Source organism: Oryzias latipes, chromosome 21 (assembly GCF_053564925.1).
Source record: "Oryzias latipes strain Hd-rR chromosome 21, Olatipes_Hd-rR_3.1".
Lineage (NCBI taxonomy): Eukaryota > Metazoa > Chordata > Actinopteri > Beloniformes > Adrianichthyidae > Oryzias > Oryzias latipes.
The window spans coordinates 29,482,897-29,494,204 of NC_136257.1; the positions used below are offsets into that span (position 1 = coordinate 29,482,897).

At 40.6% G+C, this 11,308-nt stretch overlaps 3 protein-coding genes across 3 annotated transcripts in view; all 3 read right to left on the reverse strand.

Moving 5' to 3' along the window:
• The window catches only part of adarb1b (adenosine deaminase RNA specific B1b), a 132,627-nt gene extending 132,317 nt beyond the window's left edge, over positions 1-310 (reverse strand). The window contains exon 1 of the mRNA XM_023951137.2: positions 131-310. The gene's annotated coding sequence lies outside the window, so the exon portion shown is untranslated. The remainder of the gene's footprint in view (positions 1-130) is intronic.
• Positions 311-2,106: 1,796 nt separating this feature from the next.
• Positions 2,107-4,671, reverse strand: LOC101165361 (olfactory receptor 4B13-like). Its single transcript, XM_011490004.4, has one exon. It carries the CDS (start codon positions 3,444-3,446, stop codon positions 2,526-2,528), a length of 921 nt encoding a protein of 306 aa, XP_011488306.1. The 5' UTR covers positions 3,447-4,671; the 3' UTR covers positions 2,107-2,525.
• Positions 4,672-6,654: 1,983 nt separating this feature from the next.
• LOC101165606 (olfactory receptor 4B13-like) lies at positions 6,655-11,149 on the reverse strand. Its single transcript, XM_078939466.1, has one exon. It carries the CDS (start codon positions 7,728-7,730, stop codon positions 6,810-6,812), a length of 921 nt encoding a protein of 306 aa, XP_078795592.1. The 5' UTR covers positions 7,731-11,149; the 3' UTR covers positions 6,655-6,809.
• Between the last annotated feature and the right edge of the window lie 159 nt (positions 11,150-11,308).

Here is an 11,308-nt window from a genome sequence, read left to right on the forward strand (position 1 = left end):
ATGCCACAGTTTTGTGATGTCGCGAGGATTACCAGCCTTTTATTATATAAACACGACCGGAACCCACACAACGCATTAGCGTGTTTCACCTCCCGCAGCCACAGAATCTGACACCGTGACGGCTACTCACGGAGGGCAGGTCGGGATGTTCCGCGCGCGGGGAGCTGTTCTCGGCCGCCTCAAATAACAGGCGGCGGTCCGTTTTCCATCCGCGTCGTCGCTGCCGGTGGGGAAAGATGAACACAGGCTGAGAGCGGCTGTACGGTCGCATGCACTGCAGTGTCGGCCCCCTTCTTCGGCTACGAAGCTTGTTTTGTTGATGGTGACGGGAGTGCAGTTTTACTGACCCCTAGCGGTGCGGAGGGGTAGCCGCTTCAGAGCAGCCGGGCTCACTTCTCTGAGCATGCTCAGTCACCAGCAGAGGGATTTGTCGCCATCTGCTGGACAAATACGGAACTCATTTAAAGTTAAAAATAAAAATGGTGTTTGTAACATGTTCTTGTAGCATTTTCTTATGATGGAAGACACGTATAAAAAAATTAAGATTAAAGCTGTTTTTATGAGTATTTATTTATTCATATCGTGGAAAATCAGGAGCAGACTAAAAAGTGAAAAAGCTTGTAGTTGTAAGCAAACAAACCCTTGTAGACAATTTAAAGTTGAGTTGTAGAGTATCCCAAGTTGGTGGTAGGGTTATGGTATGGGCAGACAGAGGTTATGGATGAAAACCAACACAGATGCATTTAATTAATGGCATTCTGAATGCACAGAGATGTCGTAATGAGATCCTGAGGCCCACTCCAGCTCCTGCCAAAATCCAGCAACTCTGTGCAGTCATTGAAGAGGAGAGGACCTACATTCCACAGGCAACAATCAACAGCCTAATCAACTCTATGCAAAGGAAATTGTTGCACTGCATGAGGCTTATGATGGCCACGCCAGATACTGAACAGTTTTCCAATCAAACAAAATGGCATGTTTCAGAGTGGTATTTTACTGTGGCCAGTCTAAGGCTGTGTCCAAATTGGAGGGCTGCATTCTTCCTGTGCTGTATTTGAAGACTGCTTACGCCACAGCGCCGAAACAAATGCTGTCTAAGTTCAACGACTCCTTCAAATGCAGCCATTAAAAACAGCTTTCGGTTTGGTCTGGTGTATCCTTCTGTGCTGTCCATATCTCAAGATGCATTGCGGTCGAACCCGGAGATTTACTGACAACAATGGTGGACTGTGAAGCGGGACCCGCAGTTGGAGATAATCACCTCCAAGATTAAAGGTTGGATCAAATAAGCCAGGAAAATTTTGAGCTCCATGCCTGGTTCACTACTCTTAAGTGAGAATTCGGACACAGCTCAAATTTCATACTTTTCCACAAAATGACCACCAAGCCATAGATCCTGTGGCCATCCCATGATCATTTTTAAAAACATTCTTTACATATTTCCAGAAACATGTCTTTTGGTTTTCTTAGTGGATTTAAAACATTTTTTTGAGCCCCATAAAGAGATTTCTGGCCCCAGATATTTTTTTGGCTATTTCTCCTGCTGTGATGGTTCTTTCAATTTGTTAAAAATTCATTTTCATCAGATACTAGATTTTAGATTTTGAATATGAAATTATCACTCAAAGGCACAGTATGAAGGGAGAATTAAAAAAAAAAACAACCTGGTCCTTGCAGTCCAGGACTGCTGCAGGACAGAATAGTTAGTCCAACTATATCCGGGTGGCCAAAGTACAGTAATTAAGCCATTCTAACGGAAACACGGCAGGTTGTAGTTTGTCGGATGGACTCAAACTTCAAGAAAATACTGAAGCTGTATTCTTTATGTTAAGTGGCAGCTTGATATCAAACGGGCTTGTGGCTTTTGAACCGTTTGCAGCACTGGGTTTATAGATAACATAAAAACAGGCTAACAGGCTGATGCAAGCTTTCTGTGTTCCTGGATGCATCTCTCTCTACCTCACTGCTCATTTGCCAGAGTTTACCACTAATGTATGGCATTTAAAGAGTCTGTAGTCACATTTGAAAATGGAGCGGTTACAAAAAACAGAGTGCAAAACAGAGGATGAAGTTTAACAGTTAAGCACCGTCTTTGTTCAGGAGAGGGCATTTTTGTTTGAGCACAAGACATCCAGTCAGAAATTAAACAAAGACACAATTTCATTGTTTTTCTGTCACATTTAGTCATTAAGTGTTTTCTGTGTGTGTGCATATTTCACATGCATGCTACAAACAATAGGCAGGTTTTGGCTGTACATTTGCACCGGTAGATCATTCTGTGCAGGACAATTTGACCCAAATCTAACAGAGTAACAAAAACGGAGAAAACCCACTTTTAGAAACAGCTTTAAAGGCCTACAATTTTTTTAAAGATTTCCCCTAAGTTATACTTTAATTCAACAGCGAACAAAGATTTATGAGGAGAGAGATCACACATAATTGGAAAATAAAATGAAACAAAAGCACAAAGGATGGTGGCAAACAGTCTGCACATTTCTGATTCTGGCAGTGACCATGCGCAACAGTCACTTCGATCTAAATGTGGTGAGTTTGGCTATTTTTCTTTGAATTTTAGTCAACTTGAAGCCATAAATGAGAGGATTCATGATGGGAGGTATGAGCAGAAACTCCATGGCTATGAAGTTTTGGAAGATTTGGTCTAAATTTTTGGAGGTAAGTCGCATGTTCATGAGATCAAAGAGAATAGTCACCAGGAAGGTGATGAGGGAGACCAGGTGAGGCACACAAGTCTGCATGAACTTTGCTCGATTTTCAATTGAATTCATGCAAGTTTTAACAAGATACATATAAGACCAGACAATAAATAAACCATGACATACGTAGATAATTATTGTCATGTTAGCAACTATGTTGTTTGCGGTTGTATCTTCCTGTGGACAAGCAAGCCTGACGATACTCCAGTTCACACAGAAGAGTCTGGACAGATGAGGGCTGCACAACTTCAGCCTGGAAGTCAGAAAAACATTCAGACCCATGATGCAGAAGGGTGTAAACCAAGAAAAACACACCAACAGAACAACATTCTGCTTAGACATGCGAAAGTGGTACTCCAGCGGGCGGCATATGGCCACGTATCTGTCATACGCCATCACTGAGAGAATGGACAGATCACTGCAAGCAAAGGAGTACATGACCTGAGCCTGAATCAAGCATCCATAGTAAGATATCATATGAACAGGTGACAACAAATCCCACAGAAATTTAGGGTAGAAACCTGTGGTCCCATAAAGCCCATTTATGCAAAAAGCACACAGCAGAATGTACATGGGTTCATGGAGGCTCTTATCCAAGATGATAATGATGACAAGAGAGACATTCACCAGAAGAATCAAGCAGTAACAAAGTAGACTGAGAACAAAAAGAGTGGGTCTGTGAACCCTCGTTTCGTTCAGACCTGACAGAAAAATCACAGAGAGGTTATTCATCCTTGTTCCTTTGTTCCTCCAAAGGAAACCTCCTCTGATGTTGGTCCTTACACTGCTTTTCAGTCTGGTTTAGTATCAGCAACACCTGAGCTTAGACGGTAAGGAGACCAATCAGCTCTTCCAGCCCGTTCTGCACTCTGATTGGATGGAAGCTTCCTGCGCTGTAAAAATCACAGGAGATTTTTCTACACCAAGACCTGGATGAGGAAGACAGAGAGACAGACAGACAGACAGACAGACAGACAGACAGACAGACAGACAGACAGACAGACAGACAGACAGGCAGACAGACAGACAGACAGACAGACAGACACACAGACAGACACACAGACAGACAGACCGACCGACCAATTGACCCTGAAATGAAATTCAAAAGAGTAGGTGAAGAACAAAAGTACCGCAGAATACCCTCGCAAAGCTTCTGCCTGTGCCGGTCCCCAGCCTGGATAAAATACAGGCTTTTGTCAGAAAGGGCATCCAGTCATTTCTGCCAAACCACCTGTGCGACTCAGTGAAAGCCGATTCGCTGTGGCGACCCCTGAGGGAAAGTGCTGAAAGGTCAACAAAAACAATAAATACAGATAGACGTGATGTTCAGATGTAAAGAGGTATATTGCTATATTGACCCCTGTACACCACCTCAAGCTGCTGCTACCTTAACCCTCCAACACCAGGGATGTCGCACTTTGAAACGCCATAAATCTTTGACTGTGAATTTGAGGATTCTAGCATGGAGAAATTTGGCTTTTCACATTGACTTGCAACATATTACTAACTTAAAGGGTGGCAGTGGCTCAGGCGGTGGAGCAGGTCGTCCAGTGATCGAAAGGTTGGCGGTTTGATTCCCGCTTCCCCCAGCCAACTGTCCCAGTGTCCTTGGGCAAGACACTTCACCCTCCTTGCCTCCAGTGTGTCTCCACTGGTGTGTGAATGTGTATGAATGTCCCTGTGATGAAACTGGATTCTCTAGAAAGGACTGTATTGTATTAGTTCGTAACCCCGTCAGTTTCTTGCACACAGAAATAATTTATAATGACTCAGAGACAAAACTTATCTTTTGTAGATTTACTCCGCACAAAGACCACAGATTTGTACGCAGGGTTACAGACAGATGAACAAGGTGCATTCAAAGTCCGAACAAAGGAGTTCAGAAAAAGGCTTGGCATATATACTTTGCATTTGCGTATTCAGAACCTCATTCGATGGCTCATGGTGTGAAAAACCCACCCACAGACTGTTGCAGGCTAGATGTTCGAAGGTCAGAGCACCTAAAGTGTCAGATCTCTCTGACGTTATCACAGACATTTGCCAGAACGCATACACCAGAACACACAAAGATGAAAAGGGAGGATGTTAAAGGAATGTTTGCGAGACAATAGTCTTGATTGTGCTCTGTCTGGAGTGTAATATAATTTTGAGATGATAATACATAGTGAATCGAGTTTAAGTCATTAATGTGATAAAAGGTAAAAGTTAGTATAATAAAATATAAAAGGGAGTCTCTAACTATTCTGTTTCTAATCACTCCTAACAGTCCCGGTGATGGTCAGAGGGGCCGTAGGTGAGAACTGGCAGCCACGCCTCTGTCAGTCTGCCCCAGGGCAGCTGTGGCTACATCAGTAGTTACCATCACCAAGTATGAATGAAGAGTGAATGAATAATGGACACACTGTAAGCGCTTTGAGCGTCCGGAAAAGCGCAGAAAGATCCAATCCATTATTATTATTATTATTAACAGTGTTGCGCAAAGCTACTTTTCTCCACTTGAGAATCTACTGGATTTACGTTAACTGCATAAACAGTTGAAGAGTTACAGTACAGAAAAAATATCAACACTGGAGTTAAAGCTCCAGTGTTAAAGGGTTAAAGGGGCAATCAGATCCAACACTGCAGGGCTCTGAGTGTGTGTGTGTGTGTGTGTGTGTTTGGGCACAACAAAGTTACGTCTCCCTCAACTTGAAGGTCAGATTAGATAACAATACTCCCTCAGGCCTTGAATGATCTGAAGAGTGTGTTCCCGTTTTTGGTTTTGATCATATTCTGGTTTGAGTTGTCCCCCTGTCAGTCACACCAGGTAAAGGTTGATGAGTTCTTTGGCTTCAGTGTCTTTAAGTGTCTGATTTTCAGTTTTTTATTGTCAGGTCATCTGTCTGGCCCCCTTTTGTTACTCCTTTACTGTACTGAGAAATAAACAGCTGTTACGTAGTCTTTCTGTATAAACTGACCAATCAGATGCGTCAATAAAAGTAGGAGGCGCATGCTAGCCGTCCCTCATGTCCAACATTTTGATCTGCTGGTTCAAAACTTTAGACACATATTGTGCAGGCCGCTTTCAAGTGCGTAGAGATGTAGCCTTCCAACAAGCTCGCTCCTGATTGGTGAGAGTGGTTGCCATTGAAACTTGGACTCAGACCAATAATTAATGATGTCTGGCTCCAATATGGTAGTGTCTGTATTGTGAAAAAATGGTGATTGAATTAATTTCATTTTGCTAGAGCCGGAAGTAAACCATTTCCTACCGTCACACTCACTCAGTTCAGTTCTCATCTACAGTCACTGCTTAAACCTGCATATATCATGCTTATCCAAAAAAAAGATTACAAATCCACCAGTGTTTTACAGTATTTCTGTTTAAAACCATATCATTTTCAGTATGGTGTCAATTTTTGTTATTTGTTTTATGTTATTATTGATACTTATTGCCATACTTCTGCTGTAATTGAATGTAATTTAGCATTTTTTATAAATTCTCGCTGTGGTTGGTGTGATTCACTCATGTTCATTTTTAGCCTAGAAGAAAAAAAGCATTAAAACAATCCTGCAGTCATGAGGTTTAAGACAAATATTCACCAGAAAACAAAAAAGTTCTGTTATTTAAATAAAAAAAACGTTCATAGTCAATTAACATAAAAGCTGCTGCTAAAAATGGGAATTTTTTTTTAATGTGAAACTTGCGGAAACAAAACCAACATTTGACAGTCTTAGTTACAATCTTAATTTTTTAATTTCTTATCACAAAAAATAATAAAAACCAAAATTCCCCTTCATTCTGTCTCAGATTAGATTTGACCTTTCAGTGACGTTCTTGACTTGAAACCTGATGAAAAAAGCTGTGAGAAACAAACATGCACATGCTGCTTTAGGAGTATTCAATAAAATTCAATAAAAACTTTGGTAAGCAGTAAACTCTTTATTCGTCTCTTAAGTTTTCTCCAGCAACATTCTAATCATTTTGCAGAGACTATGGGGCTACTTAACTTACAAAACTAAGTACAAAATACTGACTTTTTTTCCCTATTTATAAAACTGAAACCCAAATGTGGCATACATCAAATTTAAAGATTAACACTGTGTTTGTAAACATTATTTAACCCTAAAAGTGAGTAATTTAATAATTTTGTACCTTATTTTGGTCAGCTTAAAGCCGTAAATGAGAGGGTTCATTATAGGTGGTATGAGCAGAAACTCTATTGCTATCAAATTTTGCAAAGTTTGAGGCATGCCATCAAAACCGAGTCTCAAACTGATAACGTCCGTAAGAATGGTCACCATAAAGGTGATGAGGGAGACAAGGTGAGGTACACAGGTCTGCATAAATTTTGCCCTGTTTTCAATGGAATTCATGCAAGTTTTAACAAGATACATATAAGACCAGACAATAAATAAACCATGACATACATAGATAATTATTGTTATATTAGCAACTACGTTGTTTGCTGTCATTTCTTCCTGTGGACAAGCAAGCCTGACAATACTCCAGTTCACACAGAAGAGTCTGGACAGATGACGACTGCACAACTTAATGCTGGAGGTCAGACAAGTATTTACAGCCACAATACAAAAGGGTGTAAACCAAGAAAACCCCACCAACACAAGAACTTTCTGCTTTGACACAAGAGAGCGGTACTCCAGCGGGCGGCATATGGCCACGTATCTGTCATACGCCATCACTGAGAGAATGGACAGATCACTGCAAGCAAAGGAGTACATGACCTGAACCTGAATCAAGCATCCATAGTAAGATATCATATGAACAGGTGACAACAAATCCCACAGAAATTTAGGGTAGAAACCTGTGGTCCCATAAAGCCCATTTATGCAAAAAGCACACAGCAGAATGTACATGGGTTCATGGAGGCTCTTATCCAAGATGATAATGATGACAAGAGAGACATTCACCAGAAGAATCAAGCAGTAACAAAGTAGACTGAGAACAAAAAGAGTGGGTCTGTGAACCCTCGTTTCGTTCAGACCTGACAGAAAAATCACAGAGAGGTTATTCATCCTGTTTCCTTTGTTCCTCCAAAGGAAACCTCCTCTGATGTTGGTCCTTACACTGCTTTTCAGTCTGGTTTAGTATCAGCAACACCTGAGCTTAGACGGTAAGGAGACCAATCAGCTCTTCCAGCCCGTTCTGCACTCTGATTGGATGGAAGCTTCCTGTGCTGTAAAAATCACAGGAGATTTTTCTACACCAAGACCTGGATGAGGAAGACAGAGAGACAGAGAGACAGACAGACAGACAGACAGACAGACAGACAGACAGACAGACAGACCAATTTATCATGAAATGAAATTCTAAAGTGTAGAAGAAGAACAAAAGTACCATAGGATACATGCGTAAACGTTTAAAGAGTTACAGTGCAGAAAAAATATCAACACTCAAGTTAAAGATCCAGTTTTAAAGGGTTAAAGGCGCCATCAGATTCAACACTGCAGGGCTCTGTGTGTGTGTGTATGTGTGTGTGCATGTGTGCGTGCGTGCATGTGTGTGAAGGTCAGATTAGATAACCATACTCCCTCAGGCCTTGAATGATCTGAAGAGTGTGCTCCCGTTTTTGGTTTTGATCATATTCTGGTTTGAGTTGTCCCCCTGTCAGTCACACCAGGTAAAGGTTGATGAGTTCTTTGGCTTCAGTGTCTTTAAGTGTCTGATTTTCAGTTCTTCATTGTCAGGTCATCTGTCTGGCCCCCTTTTGTTACTCCTTTACTGTATTGAGAAATAAACAGCTGTTACGTAGTCTTTCTGTATAAACTGACCAATCAGATGCGTCAATAAAAGTAGGAGGCGCATGCTTGCCGTCCCTCATGTCCAACATTTTGATCTGCTGGTTCAAAACTTTAGACACATATTGTGCAGGCCGCTTTCAAATGCGTAGAGATGTAGCCTTCCAACAAGCTCGCTCCTGATTGGTGAGAGTGGTTGCCATTGAAGCGTTGACTCAGACCAATCATTACTGATGTCTGGATCCAATATGGCAATGTTTGTATCATGAAAAAATGGTGATTGAATTGATTTCATTTTGCTGGAGCCGGATGTAAACTATTTTCTACCGTCACACTCACTCAGATGGAAGCTTCCTGCTCTGTTAATAATCACAGGAGATTTTTCTACACCCACACCTGGGTGAGGAAGACAGACAGACAGACAGACAGACAGACAGACCGACCTGGACACAGTTTGCCTCCTGTTTACCCTGCTGCCCTTTCATTAGTCTCAAAGACCAAAACTCAAGCAATACTACACTCTACAATCCTGCAATAGGCAACCAGAGATTCCAATAGGCAAAGCCTTCACATTCACTATTTTCCTACTCTTGCCTTTGTTAACCTAATGAGATCCTCCAATTGCAGGACTGCAGGAATGGAGGCTGTCTTGAAGTTGAGTCATGACTTTTTGCATCTGGAAATAAATGCCTCGTACTGCCCTGTCCGGTCCGGTTTAGAATGGTCCAGGCATGTCAGGTGAGTGTTTCCACTTAAAGTTGGACCGTCATAGTGCATGCTGCTTCAAGCTAACAGCAACAACAATGGATGTCACCCAGCAGCTTTTGGTACTTTGTATAAACAAAACATTTAATGTTGTTTCAGAGAAGATTACAGGCAGCAAAGAGGAATACAGCCGCTTTATTGGTGCTTTCTTTTGTTATAAGGACCTTCAGCCAATCAATGGGTTTCAAAAGTAGTTCTGCCCTAACTGGTCAGTTCTCTTTTTCCCATTTTTCCATGGACCCACAACCAACAGAGGGCCCAAAAATGGTCCAACTTCACGGGTCACTTTTTTCAATGGAAACGCTCAAAATACCGGACTGAAAAGAACCGCACCACTCAGTGGAAATAAGGTACCGGAAACAGTCTTCTCTTCTTGAAATGGTTCACCTCTCATTCAAGAGGCTTCATCCTGAGTGGGGATGAGTGATGAAACATCCAGAAAGAAGATTTTAAATCCACACTCAACTTCAAGAAGTCACCTGGATTAATGGGAATCTTCCCTGACATGTTAACTGAGTTTGGGCCAATGCACAATTAATTGTAATGATACCAATTTTTTTTATCAGTATTGAAATAATGGCCATATAAGTGACTGTCTCATTACAGTGTAGGATTTTATTACCAGTCTCAAGTAAGCAAAGGACAACTGGGTTTCTGAGTTGTGGGGATTATTTTCTTGGTTCCAGTAAATCTGTCATTTTATAACTAACCCTAACTATTATCAACCAATTTAAAATAATCATGATGTTTTATTAAAATGGTGCCATTAATCAGTTATATTGATAAATAGCTGCAACCTGTCAAACAAACACACATTTCAAAGTATCACGCAAGGCATTTACAGGTTCATCAGACCAACAATGTTTACGAACAGATTGCACTATGTAAAATTCACACAAAGGACGTGGATGATGCAAATGAACTGTAACATATGTCCGGTTGTATCCCTCTGATATTAAGTTGGAAATGTACACCTTAATTAGAGCCTAAGGGAAAGCGTCCTCCTGTTAAATGTTTTTGTGGAAATGGTCAACAGGTCATTACCATCATAATCCCATATGAGCAATTAAACACACTTGTTTACATAGGAGAGCTTTCCTCAAAGCTACACTGCAACTTTTGCCTTTCAGTAAATGGTCAAAGAAAAGAAAATGTTGAAAAATGTGTCAGGAACACAATGGAAGTTGCTACAATTCTTGATTGGAAATTAAAAGAACTCATTCCTCTGAATATTTTTAAATCCAGGCTGAGATTGGAGGAGAAAGTCACTTTTAACTTTACCTGTTTTACATAAGCTCTCATTTTTATTTATTTTATGTTTTTTTTAATGTTGACATTTTTATTGTAAATGTAATTTATTGTTTCCCCCTAGCCAGGACTCCCTTGAAAAAGAGATTCTTAATCTCAATGGGACAATTCCTGGGTAAATAAAAGTTAAATAAAATTAAATGAAATAAAGATTCTGATAGTGGTTTTGCTTTAAGAAGCCAGAATCATGACACACCTTTGTTTTATTTACTTGAATTCACTTTCTTAAATGATTGTTCTGAAGGTGTCCCTTCAGAAGTGAAAGATCAAGCTGAAGATCAGAGCATTGGTGTTTTAAACTATGCAAAAGACTTCTCACTGCTGGTCTGAAGAACTGACACAAATGCAATGAAACCCAGCAGGTGAGCAGCTTGGTTTTTAGGTATTTTGAACATGAAATGGAGGACTTTTGAATATAGGGACCCGTGAATTTATCCATAATGGTAGTATTAGGGCAGACCAATTACAAGAGTAATGTATCACACTAATTATATTACGTTTTGCTGTAATTAAGCAACATTTTAGTATTATTTACTCATTTAGTAACTTGTGCCTTTGCTTTTTCATGATTAATAATATGTATCAATGTAATTTTCAGTTGATTGTTTCATTAAAAGTTCCCCACCAGCTGAAATGCAGTGAAAGGGTTAAATAACAGGCCCCGCCTCCTCAGTCACCAATAGCTATGCAGCAGCTGAACCAGGAGGAAATATGACATGACAGGCAGCTTCCAGTGAGTAAACCAAACTTTGCTGTTTTTCCAAGACTTTCTCTTTGTGCTT